At 45.0% G+C, this 14,245-nt stretch overlaps 1 protein-coding gene across 3 annotated transcripts in view; it reads left to right on the top strand.

The window, feature by feature from the left end:
• Positions 1–14,245, top strand: part of LOC142082320 (alpha-fetoprotein-like) — a 30,758-nt gene that overhangs the window by 5,726 nt on the left and 10,787 nt on the right. Inside the window, exons 3-9 of one of the 3 annotated variants that reach the window (XM_075150421.1) lie at positions 1,616–1,882; positions 9,277–9,403; positions 10,897–10,957; positions 11,184–11,319; positions 12,292–12,494; positions 13,016–13,163; positions 14,036–14,133. In XM_075150421.1, the coding sequence (XP_075006522.1) occupies positions 9,277–9,403; positions 10,897–10,957; positions 11,184–11,319; positions 12,292–12,494; positions 13,016–13,163; positions 14,036–14,133 (773 nt within the window). In that variant the 5' untranslated portion in view covers positions 1,616–1,882. Of the gene's footprint in view, positions 1–1,615; positions 1,883–2,954; positions 4,019–5,918; positions 8,250–9,276; positions 9,404–10,896; positions 10,958–11,183; positions 11,320–12,291; positions 12,495–13,015; positions 13,164–14,035; positions 14,134–14,245 lie in introns of those variants that run through there. The other 2 variants (XM_075150422.1, XM_075150423.1) reach the window with 2 other exon arrangements.

Raw genomic sequence — 14,245 nt, forward strand, 5'->3', positions numbered from 1 at the left:
TATAAAGGTATAAAAGGAGCAGTCCAAAAAAATAGTGAAAACAGATGAAGAGCTGATTTAATTCCTAAAAGTAAGCATCTAATGCCACTTGAGATACCCTAGGTAACCTCCCCGGTCTCTACCTACTATTCCAGAAGGTCACAGGTGTTTTCTGGGCAACTCTCACACTGTACTGCAGCTACGCGGTGACGTGTCACGCTCAGCTTCCGCGTTCAGGGAACTCAACCCTACCGTGTGTGCTTCCATCTTAAAGCCAAGAAGCGCACACACAGGGAGTGTTAGCCCATGGAAAAAAAGAAAATGTGTAGAATGGAAAAGTCAACGTATTTTTCTTTCTTCCTTTTAAAAAAAAAAAAATATCACGTACAGGCTTTACTCTGAGGTGAATACTTATCAGGGCTTCACAACGGTTCTGCAAAACTGTTTATTCAACCATAACCTTATTTATTACATGAACATCCTAAAAGTTGCCAGGAAAAATTGAAGATGGGATAGGAGCCAACGACCCACTGCAGTGTTGGCCTGTTTAGGGAAAAAAGATCCACTGAGAGACAGGGTCCTTGGCTGGAGAAAGTGTCTCAAACAGACCCTTACAGAAACCTGGTGGACCAGAAGATGAACCTTCCCCGTGCAAGTGAAGGCAAAAAGAGCCACTATGTGCACTTGAACCCTTTCAGAAAGTGATACCAAATATCAGGCAGCGTGGCTTCAAAAGGGGGTTTGGACTTGGCAGCTGTCTGCTCTGTGCGGCCACCGCAAGAGTCACGCCTGAGGGGTAGGCTGCAAATGGAGTCATCTGAGGAGAACCACCAGCGTAAAAAACTGACCCAACAAAAGGATGACTGTCAGAGGAGAAAGCCCGGACAAGGCCGTGCCAGACACTTGACTCCAGGAGTCAAGGGAGGATTTGTGTTCCACAAACCAACACTGCCCCAGATCCAGAGTGAGCTGTACAATACTCCAGGTCTTGGGAGCAGTGCCCTTCACAAAGCAGCTGCAAGGAATTAATTGGGGCCTTCTCAAAAATGCATGCATGTTGTTGCGTTACCTGTGGGCACATATAGCGAGTTCCCTGCCTTCCTCAGAAGTGCTTGGTAAGCAACCTAAGTTTGTGTTGTGTTAAGATAAGAGCGATGGTGTTGTATTAAGATAACTTGTTTTGACATTCAGCGATGGCGCTTCCCTCGGCTAGATCATCACGCCTACAGATGCCAGATAAAGACAAGGACAAGCTGTAAATGTCACCCTTTGTACTTTGTTGTGTCCAGTTCAGCTGCAATCAACCCACGGTGGGATTTGGAACATAGATAAAAGCAGTGTTTTGCTTAGGAAGTTAAGGGGAGGGTGGGTCAGGGGCCAAGGATTTTCACTTGAGGTATTTCTTACTTCTTCCATTTCTGATCTTGTAGGTTCATCTTATGCTCTCATAATGAGCTGGCCTATAGGCGTTGCTTCCCAATAAGGGGCATATCGTGTTGGTAACAAACATATATGCAGCAGCTTCTACAAAACTTAACTCCTTCGAAGCTTTCACACTAAATACTGGGCTGCAGATCCCCCTCCCAATACGCAGGAACCACCCAGGATCAATGATTACTTCTTTCCTCCCTCTTAGGAGGTGATAACTACTTCAGTCCAGAACCTCCAGAAGGACATTCATTGCACCGAATACAGAAAGTGGAAGAGTCTCTCCTGGAAAAGATCCTCGCCTAAGGCAGAACAAGGTTATATCCAGTTACGGTGTGAAAGAAAGCATCCTACAGAGCAAGAGCACACACTCAGTTCTCTTGATGAAGCCATACTGGCGCCAACACCACCCCTTGAACTAGACTGGGACCTGAGCTCCTGAATAGAGGTGTCAGTCCTCCCAAGTCCAAAATAGGTATCCGTTTTCTCTCGCTTTTTTACTATCAAAAAAGTTTGCTATAAAAGAGAGAGCCTCTGAGGCGAGCAATAGCTCCTGGAGTTACTAGAATGTTTCTTTTGTACTCTACAGGAGAAGTGTATTTTGCTTTTGATGTGGTCCTGGAATTAAGTGGAAGTGGAGGAGTAGGGCACTACTCACAAAACACACAGGGTACAACTCGGTCCTCACGTCACAGAGGTGACCAAATTGCATTTCAGATGGAAGCCTGAAATCCTGTACTCGGAAAGACTGAAGTAAAAGGCTGACCGCACGCCGTATGGAAGAAGCGGGAACAGTGCCATGGAGCTCCACTTCAGCAGGCAGCACCGCGGGGTGGTTGCTTTTTCCTCTTAGGCTCTTGTTGCTTAACAGGCCTGCGAGAAAGGTACAGCTTCATGCACCTGAAGCTGGGACAGTATCCTTGAACATGGATGAAACCTGGATCTTCTCTTCAAAGCTCAGAGTAATTCCCTAAGAACAGGTCACCCAGGAATCCCTCACCGCGTATAAATAACAATCAATCACATCTGTTAGGGCAAGAAGGTGACCTTTCACGGCGTATCAGTCACTGACTGAACCTCTCCAAGAAAACGGGATGGCTCTGTCACCCTGCTACCCACACGGTATGACACAGCCTGCAGACATCCTGGAGAGCAGTGAATTTATCTTGCAAAGAGGGCTACAGAGTCCAAAGCAAATGAGTATATCCTGCACATGAAGGTTTATCTCTTGGTTTGTTAACAGGCTTTGTTCCTCCTTGTTTCTCTTTGTCATACTCCAGAAAAATTTACCAGAATCAAAGCAGCTGAAGACAAGGCAAGATTTCTAGTGCTCGATCCAATAGATACAATAACACTGACGGACTGACAGCATGCCTGGCAGCCCACTAAGCTGGTGAGCTTCACCAGCTCCTGCAGCGGGCTAGGTCTTACAGCTGGTGCACCAGGACAAAGAAGGAGAGCCCGGGTTGCTAACACGAGACTTCCTTGCAGCCGCTCTTGGGGGAGACGTGCGATTGACGCTCTGTTGTGCGCCGATTTCTGCCTCTCAGAAGGGAGATCTGTTTAACAGGTCCGGACTGTAAAGGAACCTAAAGCTTTCTCCTGTGTTGGCATGCTAAGAGACCTACACTACAAACACCCGCACAGGCGAGTCCTCCCGGGACACCCGTCAGTTCATTTCCAGCACTGGGACCACGCAAAGCACCCACTGCCCTTTCCACCCACGTGCCACTCTGACACAAAACACGCAGCGCATGTGTCCTCGCAAGCCCGGAGACAAACGGGATAGAGAAAAGCACTGCCAAAAAAGCAGTGAGGCAAGTTGTTTCATTCCCAGCCAAGTGACTCAGAGGAACCAAAGGCCAGAGGAGCTCCTTGCCAACTTACGGCAGCACGTAGGCGTGCGTGGCCTGGGCACGCTCCCACCTGTACTGCAAGAGGTTATCCCGTCTCCTGCGCCGACACGCTTATACACCCACAGGGTGAACGCTCCCCAAGACCAGGATTCAAGGAAAAACTGTCAATTTATATCAAACCAAGGGGCCACGCAAAACACCTAGGAGTGACTTAAAAAAAGGAAGAAAGCAGACCCCATATACCAATCTGTTTGTTCCCTCAAGTTAAAAGAATTTGAATGGGATCCTTTTAGCTAGACAAATTAGGGTTTGCGTTACACCACGAACATCTTTTCAACGTATATCAGCAAGGAGCCATGGCTAGGGAACAAGAGAATGCTTTAATATCATGTCAAAAATCGCCTGTTTTTCAGGAAACAAGTCATACTTCTCTATGAACTGATAGTCCATAAATTTATAAAGCCTTTTGAAAACAACAAGGTCCAAATTACACATATAGTCAGAAAAGAGATTAAGACATGCACTTCTGGCAAAATACACCCACTCGGTAAATAATCTCCAGGGCAAATAGAAGTTCATAAATGATTTTGATATAATTAGTCATTTGCAGGGGCTGAAAAGAGCAATTCTTACTCAGACTTCCTGGCATAGCCATATCATGTTAAATCATTTGCAGCAATCGAGTGAACAACTTGGATTTCCTCCTCTATTGCCTCCAGGCTACACACACCGGAAAATATTTGCTGAATATACAGGTAATGCAGTTTTACATAATATGTTCCATGCCACGCCTTAAGTTTTGAGGCCCAGATTCAGCTATGAGTGCCAATTGTCATACTGTCGCAAGTGATTTTAAGATAAAACCTCCCACTCTCTTCAATAAGCTTCTTCAAAGTAGACCCTAGAAGCCAAATACAAATCTCTGCTCTGCTTCACTAAGCCTCCAGGTGTAACACTCCAGCCAAAGGCTCTCATGTGAATTAGGCTGGATCTGGCCCATGCTGCCATAGTAAGCACGGTAAATTCAGTCTATTTTAGCAAGAGGTGCTGAGCCTAATCCCGGTTCAGAGCACTTGGAATGCCGTTCACACACATGTACAGGAGGACAGAGGACTGTTGTTGATTTTTGCGCTAAATATTTGCAGAAAAGACTCAAATATGTTCTATGAAAGTGAGTTTTCTTAGGGAATCTGCAGTTATCTAACTGAATAACATGGAAAAGCTGAAATGCTTTTGGCTTTCAATGGAAAATTCTGTGTATTCAACCACAAAGCAATTACTGGAAGACGAGGAGGAGCGGAGTCAAGGTTTTCGATGAAAACTAAACAAAGCAAACCTTGAAAAATGAACCAGACTTTCTTTGTTGCATTTTTAGCATTTAAAACAATACTTTTATCCTTTTATTTTTAAATCCAGTCATTACAAGTTCTTTTTCTTCATAGCAGGGAATTATTCCTCATTTCCAAAACGGCAGAAGGTTCTGCTACGAGGGCAGAGCAGCTGCCACCCACCATCCTAACAGCAGCTCTGCTACCGCTGTGGGCCAACGCGCTCAGCAGATCAACAAATGCACGCTGCAACTTACATCCTGGGTGTATTTCTTGATCAACAAGGGTATATGTAAGCTCACCTCATTACAGACAGGCCAATCACAATATTTACAGGCAGTGCTAGATGCCTTATAGACAACATAGGCTGTTTCCACACACATGAACCAACCTCCACACCAGCTGGATTCTTTATTTTTAACAATACAGAATGAAACTCCCTGTGGATGACATTTTTCAAGGGCAATCTGTGACCACCTCACCTTTACAATCTGCACAGAGTAAAGAACTAAAAGAAATAGGATTTTTTTTTATATATATGTATACACACACATACACACACAAATCCATCTCTGTGTGTGTGCATGTAAGTATTTACTTGCTTCTGTCTTTTGACACAACTACTTACAGGAAGGCAGTGAGTAACTGCACCGGCAACCCCTCATTCTCTGATGGTCATCTTTTATGTTTTTCTTCCCTTTCTGCGAAAAGGCAAAATAGCGTGTGAGCTAAGAACGGATTTACGAGCCTTCTCTGAACACAGGAAGCGGCAGGCTCAGCCCTGCAAAGGCAGAGCTAAACGGGATATGGATAAAGCTGTCACGAGCAGCAAAACCGTCATACTCCTGCTCAATGGAGCACCAAGTTTAAGCAGGGAGACCTCGGGAGAGAAACATAGACCTAGACTACTAAAGGGCCCGGTTACAAGAGACCATCTCTCCAGGGTGGGATCTAAACCTCATTTTCCTTGGCTGGCTAGATAAAGGTTTGAATAATGAGGGTTCAATAACCTGTAGGTTAAAGAGACGCTCATACTGTGCGGCTGTCTGGGGAGATAGATCCACAGAAGTTACAGAAGTGTTAATAACTTGCAACTTACGTCAATATAAGTTTACAACTTTTTTATTTCCGCCCCTTCCTTCCCTCCCTTTCTTTTTCATGTCTTTGGTTTTATTTAGCCAAGAAACTTCCTAGGGCTCCATCTTCAGATATTTACCGTACTGCAAACCATGTCTCAGTTACCCGCAAAGACTGCTTTGCCAGAAACACGGTAAATTACAAAAACTGTGTCCTTTACATGCTAACATATTTGCAGTTACTAAAAAAACGCTACTGGTCACTGCTGTTTCCCATTCTCCTCTGGCCAGCCCATGCCCCAGCTGACCAGCAAAAAAAAAAACAAACTGCAACATCAGGAAATTTGGCCTAGATTCTCAGCTAACATAAATTAGGATAATTACCTTGCCTTCAGCAGAACCAGTTTACACAAGCTGGGACTGTCACTCTTCATAATTAGCAAACATTTCTTTGGAATGTAATTTGATCACTTCTGTAAATTTAAAGCAACCTCTCAGCCAAAGTCTGTTTCCCAGGGCCATCGAGGAGCACAGCCCAACACGCCGAAATAGGCGTCCCGCAACCCGCAGAGCTGCCTCGCTCCTCTGGGGCGAGGGGGAAGCGCTGGAAACTTGTTCTTGCCACCAGCAACCGGCTCTGCACGCTAGAGGAGAGGTGTCAGAGCTGGAGAACTGCGGATGTCCTACCTACCAGGTGACCCCGTGGTAAACAGGCACCAGACTGTGCTGAGGTTCGCTACCTGCGGTAGGCTCCCCAGGATGAGGCACGAATTCCGACACTTAAGGAACTCCTGAGGCTGTGGTGATTTGGGTCTGCAACAGAGAGAAACACTGGGAAGGAGGAGGGGGGAAATCACCAACTCATGTTTTAGAAGTGTCGCTATATCCTATCTTCTCCAGGCAGGAGACCCCACTACCAAAAGAAGACATAATCAAAAATACACCATCAGATAAAGTCTAGCCAGCTTCCTTTCATGATATTTCCACCTAAAAACACGAACACAAATGATGTTTTCTTTGTTAAACCGTTTATAAAGTTCCAACGCGCCTCTTATAGAGCACATCCCAGTACTTCAAGTTAGTTACAGGGAAAATTACTCCAAATATCGCATCAGAACAGCTGAGATTTTCTTAAGGACAAACCTTCTTACTACTTGGGAAGAAGCTGAATTCTTCCAGGTGCGTGAACTTCCCGTGAAAGTTACTCTTCTTAGAGTGAATGCTCAGGACTGGACAAGAATGATACTCGCCAAGTATAAAGAAAGAATGTAATTGAATCCTATACGTACACTACTAACATAACCAGAAAACACCAGTGTTGAATTTCAAGAAAAAGAATTCAAGTATTGATACAATCATGAAGAAACCAACCCAAGCAAAAGGGGGATCCACAAATTCTGCTCTCATAAGTAAGAACAGAAACAAACCAGCTGAGCTCTGGGCACACACGTTTGCACTTTGTTGGCCTAGTTTGAGAACGATAATCAATCACTGAAGTGTATCAGGAACATACATCAACCTAAGACACAGAGACCTTCTCCTAAAATGGGTAAATATCACCAAAAAGAAATATCCAGTAAAAAAAAACTAACTTACCTCTCTGCTGTGTAACACACAGAGCAAAAGAGCTGGCGGGAGGCCACTGCCCAGGCATTTCAAGAGACTCCTGAGCATCCCCCAGCAGCCATCCCCAGCTGATGGGAATTCACAACTCCACACCCTGAGGGCCGTCAGCTGCTTTCAGCTCTATCTTGGCCTTGCAAGAGAGTTTCTAAGAAGTTCTGGAAACAGCTGGGTTCTCAACGGGTGTAAAACTGAACAGGTCAACATGGTTTCCGTACTTTGAAGGACAAGGGGAACGCTTAATGAGGACCTAAGCGATTCGTTGGATCTCATTTCCAGTGTTTGCCACGCTCTTTCTTTCCAGTTAAATACCATACATACGTTTCCCTCCGGCACATGAGAGAGTGTTCACTGTAAACAGGCAGATTGCCATCTGAATACTGGCAAGTATTTTCAAAGAGAAGTGAAAAGTAGTTAACCACCCTGCTGAGCATGGAAAAGGGCAGTGGAGAAATTTAATTTAAAGGATTTTAAATGCAGCAGCCAAGTGCAGCTGCCAGACATACTTAGGACAACACATTACACGTACATACCCTCGGAAACACATTCCTCTGGGCCAAAGAAGAACCAGCGTCCCAGCTGTTTCTGCAGCTCTACCTCAAGCAATACACCCCCACCTCCTTTATTTTTATAGCTTATAGTAACAAGGTTGCATTAAGGTGTTCCTCTGAAAATGAGAGGATCAACCTGCTTCTCTCCCTGCTGCTTCTGGGGAAGCGGCAGCAGCAACACGCTGGACGGTCCCCAGATTGCCCCGCGGGGACTCTGCCCTGGCAGCCTCAACACGGGGGGCTGCCGAGCCCGGGGGGCTGCGGGGAGGAATCTGCACCCTGCAGGCATGAGATAGCGCTGGCGCCCAAGAGCATAAGGGAATCGGCTTTTTGGAAACAGCTGGATGAGAAGAGCTTTCTCTGATCTGCTCCTGGGGACTTCATGAGGATCCCGTATGTGGAAATACGGTCCATAACCTCCAGACCTCTTTCTTTCAAATAGATTTCTCTATTTCCTATCGGGTTTGTAGTTAACAGCATGACAGAGCTTATTTGCGTCTTCCTCAACAGATGTGGTTTCACCTTAGATTTCGGATCGCCTGCTCTCATGACCGTGCTCCCGTCTTCCCACTCAGAATCCTTTTTCTTTTTGATACCATCTCATGTGATAACAAGCAACCCTTGTCGTCTTCCCGCAGCACGGAACAAGGAGCATTGCCATTTTCTCTCTGAAGAAATCAAAAGCTCCGTCTTTGCCTCTTCCTTCAGACCGAATACACGTATCCTTGCCCGCCTACCTCTTTGTTACAAATACCTGTGGCTCTCCAAAGCCATTCTATCTCCAAAAATTTGTCATTTTAATCATGCTGATGCTTACAGCGTACTTTTTAAAAAGTCAGTAAATAACTGTATGACCTGGAATTCTTCCCTTCATTCTACAGTTTTGGAGTTGATTTTGTTTCAAGATTCGGAGACATTTTGATGGTAATTGTTAATGATGTGACAGTATTGTAGGGGGTACTTAATTCCGCCTTTTCACCATGACACCTTGGGAGCTGGGAGCACGAGAGACCTTTACAGCAAGGAGGGACGCAAAAATACCAGGTAACAGCTGAACTGGGGATTTCTCAGTCAACAGCGTGTTACGAAGGCACCTTCTGCGCAGCAATCACCTTTGAACAAATTTGTAAGAAGATGAGATCAGTACGCACAATAAAAAGCCCAAGGAGTGTTTAAACTTCTTGTTTGAAGTGCGATAACTTAAAAATGTCTATTTGTCTAAATTTCAGGAAAAAAAAGCATCTCCAAGGTCCTTTCTTTGCAACAAGCTGGTCCGTTCACCATACTGAGCAAATAATGGCATGTTTAATTATTGTGGGAATATTCCAAAAGGGCTAATGTTATCTATGACCGTAAAAGGGTTTCGATTAACCAGCAAGCGTTTGGGAGAGTGTATAAGTAACTCTTTCCCCTTCATTCTTTCTGCCTTTCACAGATGAGCCAAGCTCACCGCAGGCCCCTGCCAAAATCTGACAGTATGAATTGGAAAACAATCATTTACGTTATTTTATTGGTGAGCCTCACTGCCGTCAAAGCCCTGCCTAGAAGTTATCGCGACATAGGTAAGAATATTTCTCATACTTTTACTCTATTCTCCTGATGGCTGCAACTTCGCATGCATAGTTATTTGGTGTCTCACTTCGCCATTACCAGTTCCACATGGGTATTTTCTTATGGGTCAAAGGCATACAACAAAACTGTTTTTGTATAATCTTTTTGTGATCAGCCTTCGATGTGTTGCTTCTTAGTGCCTTGAGAATCTATGTAGCGTGCAGGACGGCCAGCGATTGCCGAGAGGAAGTCTACTGAAGGGTAATTTAATCCACAGGGATGGGGTTGCACCACTGATTTTAGGTACTCCAAAAGCTGCTGAAGGAAAGCCTGTGGTTGTTCCGGCCTCCCTCCGCGGTCCGTGAGGAAGCAAGACAGGGAAGTCCAAGAGGGATGCTACCTCCAGGTGGCCACGCAGAGCAGCTAGGTTACGCTATTGCTCTGTGTTATCCTTCGGAGGGGTCCTACTCTCTTCACCGACTGCTGAAGGAGCCGACAACGACCACACTTCTCACTAAGGTTAAGTGCCTAACATGAGACTGAAAACCTCCACTGAAAACCTCCAACGGCGTGCGGTTCAGATGCTTCTTCCACATTACACATTGTTATCATTAGTCATCTTTTTTTGAATCGTCATAACTTCCAAATGCACTAAATGGCCCGACAGTGTAAAACGGAACCGATGCTTATGTTATCTATCTCATGTTATCGTCTCAATGGACACCCCCGCATTACTCACAGAGGGAGAAGCTGTGTCTTACGTCTTCGATCTGTTTGATCCTTTTACACTGATCTCAGCCCTACCGACACGAGGGTAAGACAGTAGCATCTTGATTTGGGAACAGGCCCCTTATTTTAAAATTAATCTCTCAGAATATTCTCTGGCAAACAAGTAACTCAAGAATTTATTGCCTTTAGGTTTGCCCATTAATAAAGGCCCAGCGGCAAAGGAAAAATATTTGCACAGGATCTTCACGTAGATTGGACACTTTTGTTTTCCTCTGGGCCAGTTCACAACATGGGAGAAGGATGCAGCTCGGTGAATTTTTGAGGAGCTTTGCCTACCAATGGTGTCCTCAATTTATCCCATGTTTTCTGCACAAAAAATCCTTCATCTGTAGCTGACGAGCGGTCAAGCACACCTTTAACTAGCTAATGCAAGGTTAAAAGGTGTTCGGTAAGGTGCCTATTACATCATGTGAACTGCATCCTCGACATAGCTGAACGCCCTCCAGATTTTACCGTGTTCCTCCCCACAACACTTGAGCTAAGCAGGGAAATTATTTTGGCCCTATTCTATTATAGGTCAGAAACAAATACTTTCACATCCTCATGCTTAAGTCAAACAGGAAGTTCCATCTATGCCTTCCTACTCCCAGTGCTCATACGCCAGGCACCAAATTGTCTTTCTCCAGGACTCCAGTACCAAAAAAAAAAAAAAAAAAAAAGGTATTTGATGAAGCATTTAGCAAACATTTCAAATTCAAATTATCTTGTTTTTCAGAGGAAAAAAACAGCATCGGCCAACGGTTTTCTCAGCTGCAGGAGCATAATTTTAAAGCCATGTAAGTTGTCCAGGTAAAGCGTCTACTTGCAAATTTGCTGTCACCGAACATCCTTGTGTCATTTGGAAATGAACACGTACCGTGAGTCAAACACTCACCCGTTCGGCCGGCCCGCGCCAACTCAGCCCGGGGCGATACGGATCCTCTCGCTGTCTCGCACGTAGAAGTTACATTATTAGTTCTTAGGTGGCCAGGAGCAGGTTTAATGCTGTGTGTTCTTCTCTAGTGCCATGATCATGTTTGCGCAGTATGTGCAAGGAGGCACGTTTGGCAAAGCAGTCAAAATGGCAGAAGATGTCACAGACCTTGCCAAAAGGTGTGCTGCTGCAGCCAGAGACGGCCCGGATTGTCTGAAGCCTTTGGTAAGCACATTTGTGCTTCTAACGTGGCAAACATCGTCAGAAGTAACTTGTCATTTCAGAGCCCCGGTATGCGTTTTTCCAAAGAGGAATGAACACGTTATTAAGAGACGTGACTTCCTTGCGTTTGCACGTTTGGCCTTACTGACTCTCCTTCTCCAGGCTCCCACCTATAAAGCATCTCAAGAGAAGTGGAGGAAAACAAAGCCCCTCTCCTCCCCTCCATCCCCCATCCCAAATAGCACAGAATCTTCTGAAATCCTTGACCTCTATCTTTCTAAAAGATGTTCAGAAAGTTGTGCTTTTATGGCTGGTGGAACAAAATCCAGAGAAGCAAAATTAGATATTTCTAGCAAATCCGATGTTTACAGGCATTTACTCCACTCCATTAACGCACATTCCTGGTTTTTGTCGGTGTCTGCTCCAACACGCTTTTGGAGCTGGCAGACTGAATCATGGAACATGAATGTCAGTCTGTGTTACGACTCATTTCTGATTTGTTAGACACACTGAAACAAACCCTGAATTAAAACAGTTCCCAGCTGAGGCGTGACTGTCAGGCGGACGTGAGCACTGCCACTTGCTGAACACGAAACAAGACACTTTTCGTCGTACGAACCTGACTGTAATTAGAAAAGCATAGAGCCTGCTACGCTGCAAACTGCAGTGCACAAATCAAACAATCATCTTGATTGTTATCAAGAAAAAGGGTCTGAATAATGTTGTAAGTTCAGAGTGTTTGAAAACCATTCCACTTCGAAGTCTGTCTTGACATAAGAGCGGGTAACAGAGTTTGAGAAATCATCACTTATAGGTCACGCTGATTTTCACTGCAGCCAAAGCAGGAGTTAATAAATAGAGAAACTGTGAGTTCATGCAAGTCAGGGCTTGTTGGCTTAAAGTAGCCTCCTCAGAGAGCCCACAGGAATAAAATGGAATCCTCAGACAAATTAATTTTTCTCTGATTTTTCACAGGACAGGATTTTCCTCGATATAATATGCCAGGAGGAAAACCTTCCCAGGTTTACTGACTGCTGTGCTAAAAAGGATCCTGAAAGAAATGACTGCTTCCTCTCCCTGAAAAATTCATCGAGAGGGTTCATTTCTCCTTTTGAAAGGCCAAAAGTTGAAGCTGCCTGCAAAAATCATTCACAGCATCAACATTCATTAACAGGACAGTAAGTAAACAAATAATAGATTCATTGCCTAGATACGACTGTTAAGAGCCGAGAGACAACAAATGCAGTATCAACCAAAAAGTTCAGTCTAAGATTCTCTGTAATCTCGTACTCAATTTTTCTTCCTAATGTTAATTATTTGCGTAATTCGCCTAGCTGTAATTGTCATTATGTGAAGCCTGTTCTGCCACCTCCTCCTTTCAACATAGGTCCAAATGACGATCTGGCCTATTTTATTGTCGCCTATGTAAAAGACTGATCTGAAACCAAGGGCCTTGCTTGAGTCTGTAAAAGCCCAGCAGATGTTTTGCAGCCTCTAAGCCAGGATTTCCGGGAAAACGTCAGCCCCATCAGAATTTTTCCAAGATAAACACCGCACTATACAGCTTCTCGTTATGACAGGAAAACAATCGCTTTTAGTAGCTATTATTTTAATATACGGCAGATGCTGCAATAACACTGCTGCCCCCTGCATGTAAGGGCTTACTCGGAAACTAAAGGCGTTTCTCTCTCGCTTTCAGTTTTATCTACGAGGTTTCCAGAAGGCATCCTTTCCTCTATGCCCCAACAATCCTTTCTGTCGCTATCCGTTACGATGAGATGATGAAGAACTGCTGCGGAAGTGCTGAAGACCACGGTCGTAACCTGGAGGAATGCTTTCAGAGACAGGTATTCCGCCGCAGGGCTTTAGTTTATCAATGTGCAACCAGGGACTTGCCTATAGCTAAACAAATACCGAAGCAGAGGTATCACCCATTTCTTTTTCAGCATCTGAGCCTGGTATTAGAATTCACCTTGTTAAGGACAAGGTCAAATCAGACTTAAATGCTGTCTTGAATTATACCTTCAACTCCCAAATGAAAATGCCCGACCAAGGGGTGTTGGGCAGATGTAGCTTCCCAAGGAGCCCAAGGCAGTCCCGACGCCCTGCGATAGCATGGTTGCCCACCCCGACTCTGCTACCTGCACCGGGCCTGTCGTAAGGATGCCGAGAGGGGACGTGGTGCTATGCCTAGTGCAGAAGTCTGATTTTTCTTCCTGTTGGTAGCCCCATGCCACATCTCCTGCTCAGCCGAGCATTTGCACTGCAGGGACATGCCCCACACGTAACCAGCGTCAGAAATCCAGAGCAAACCACCTGTAACGGTGCAAAATAAGCATAGGCAACCTGCCCTTGCTGAATGGCTGAATATGCCTTCCGCGCAGCTTGGCTGGGCTGCAAGCGATGGCACAGCTTAACATGAGCTCATAGCAATGCAAAGCCAGTCACGTAGCTCCCAGATGACGGTTTCTTCCCCCACGCTAAAACCACTGAACTATTGTCTAAAAGGGTTCTGGTTTCTTTTCACAGAACACTTACTTAATAAATGCTGGTGAGTAAATCGCAAACACAACAGTTAGTTCCTATTGCAGCTTGGACAGCAATTTTCTCTCGCTAATAAAAAATCCCTGTTTAAAAAACTGTGGCCGCAGTAGTTTTAGCGTAAAGCGTTGTCTTTGCTTTTCTTCCACTTCCATGGTCTGCGTCTTCTTTCTACCAGGCACCAAAGGTGGTGAAGCCCGTAGAAGAAGATGGCCTGAGGCAGGAACACACTTGTGGAATCTTGAAGAAGTTTGGAGAAAGGACGTTAAAGGCGCTGTGAGTCTTCCCCATGTTTATCATTATTTTGAAATAAAGCGTGGACGTTGCTCCATACCTGCACGCAGTACCGTGACCCCAAATACCAGCCATGTCCTTTTTGTGTGCAGGT

Source organism: Calonectris borealis, chromosome 4, assembly GCF_964195595.1.
Source record: "Calonectris borealis chromosome 4, bCalBor7.hap1.2, whole genome shotgun sequence".
Lineage (NCBI taxonomy): Eukaryota > Metazoa > Chordata > Aves > Procellariiformes > Procellariidae > Calonectris > Calonectris borealis.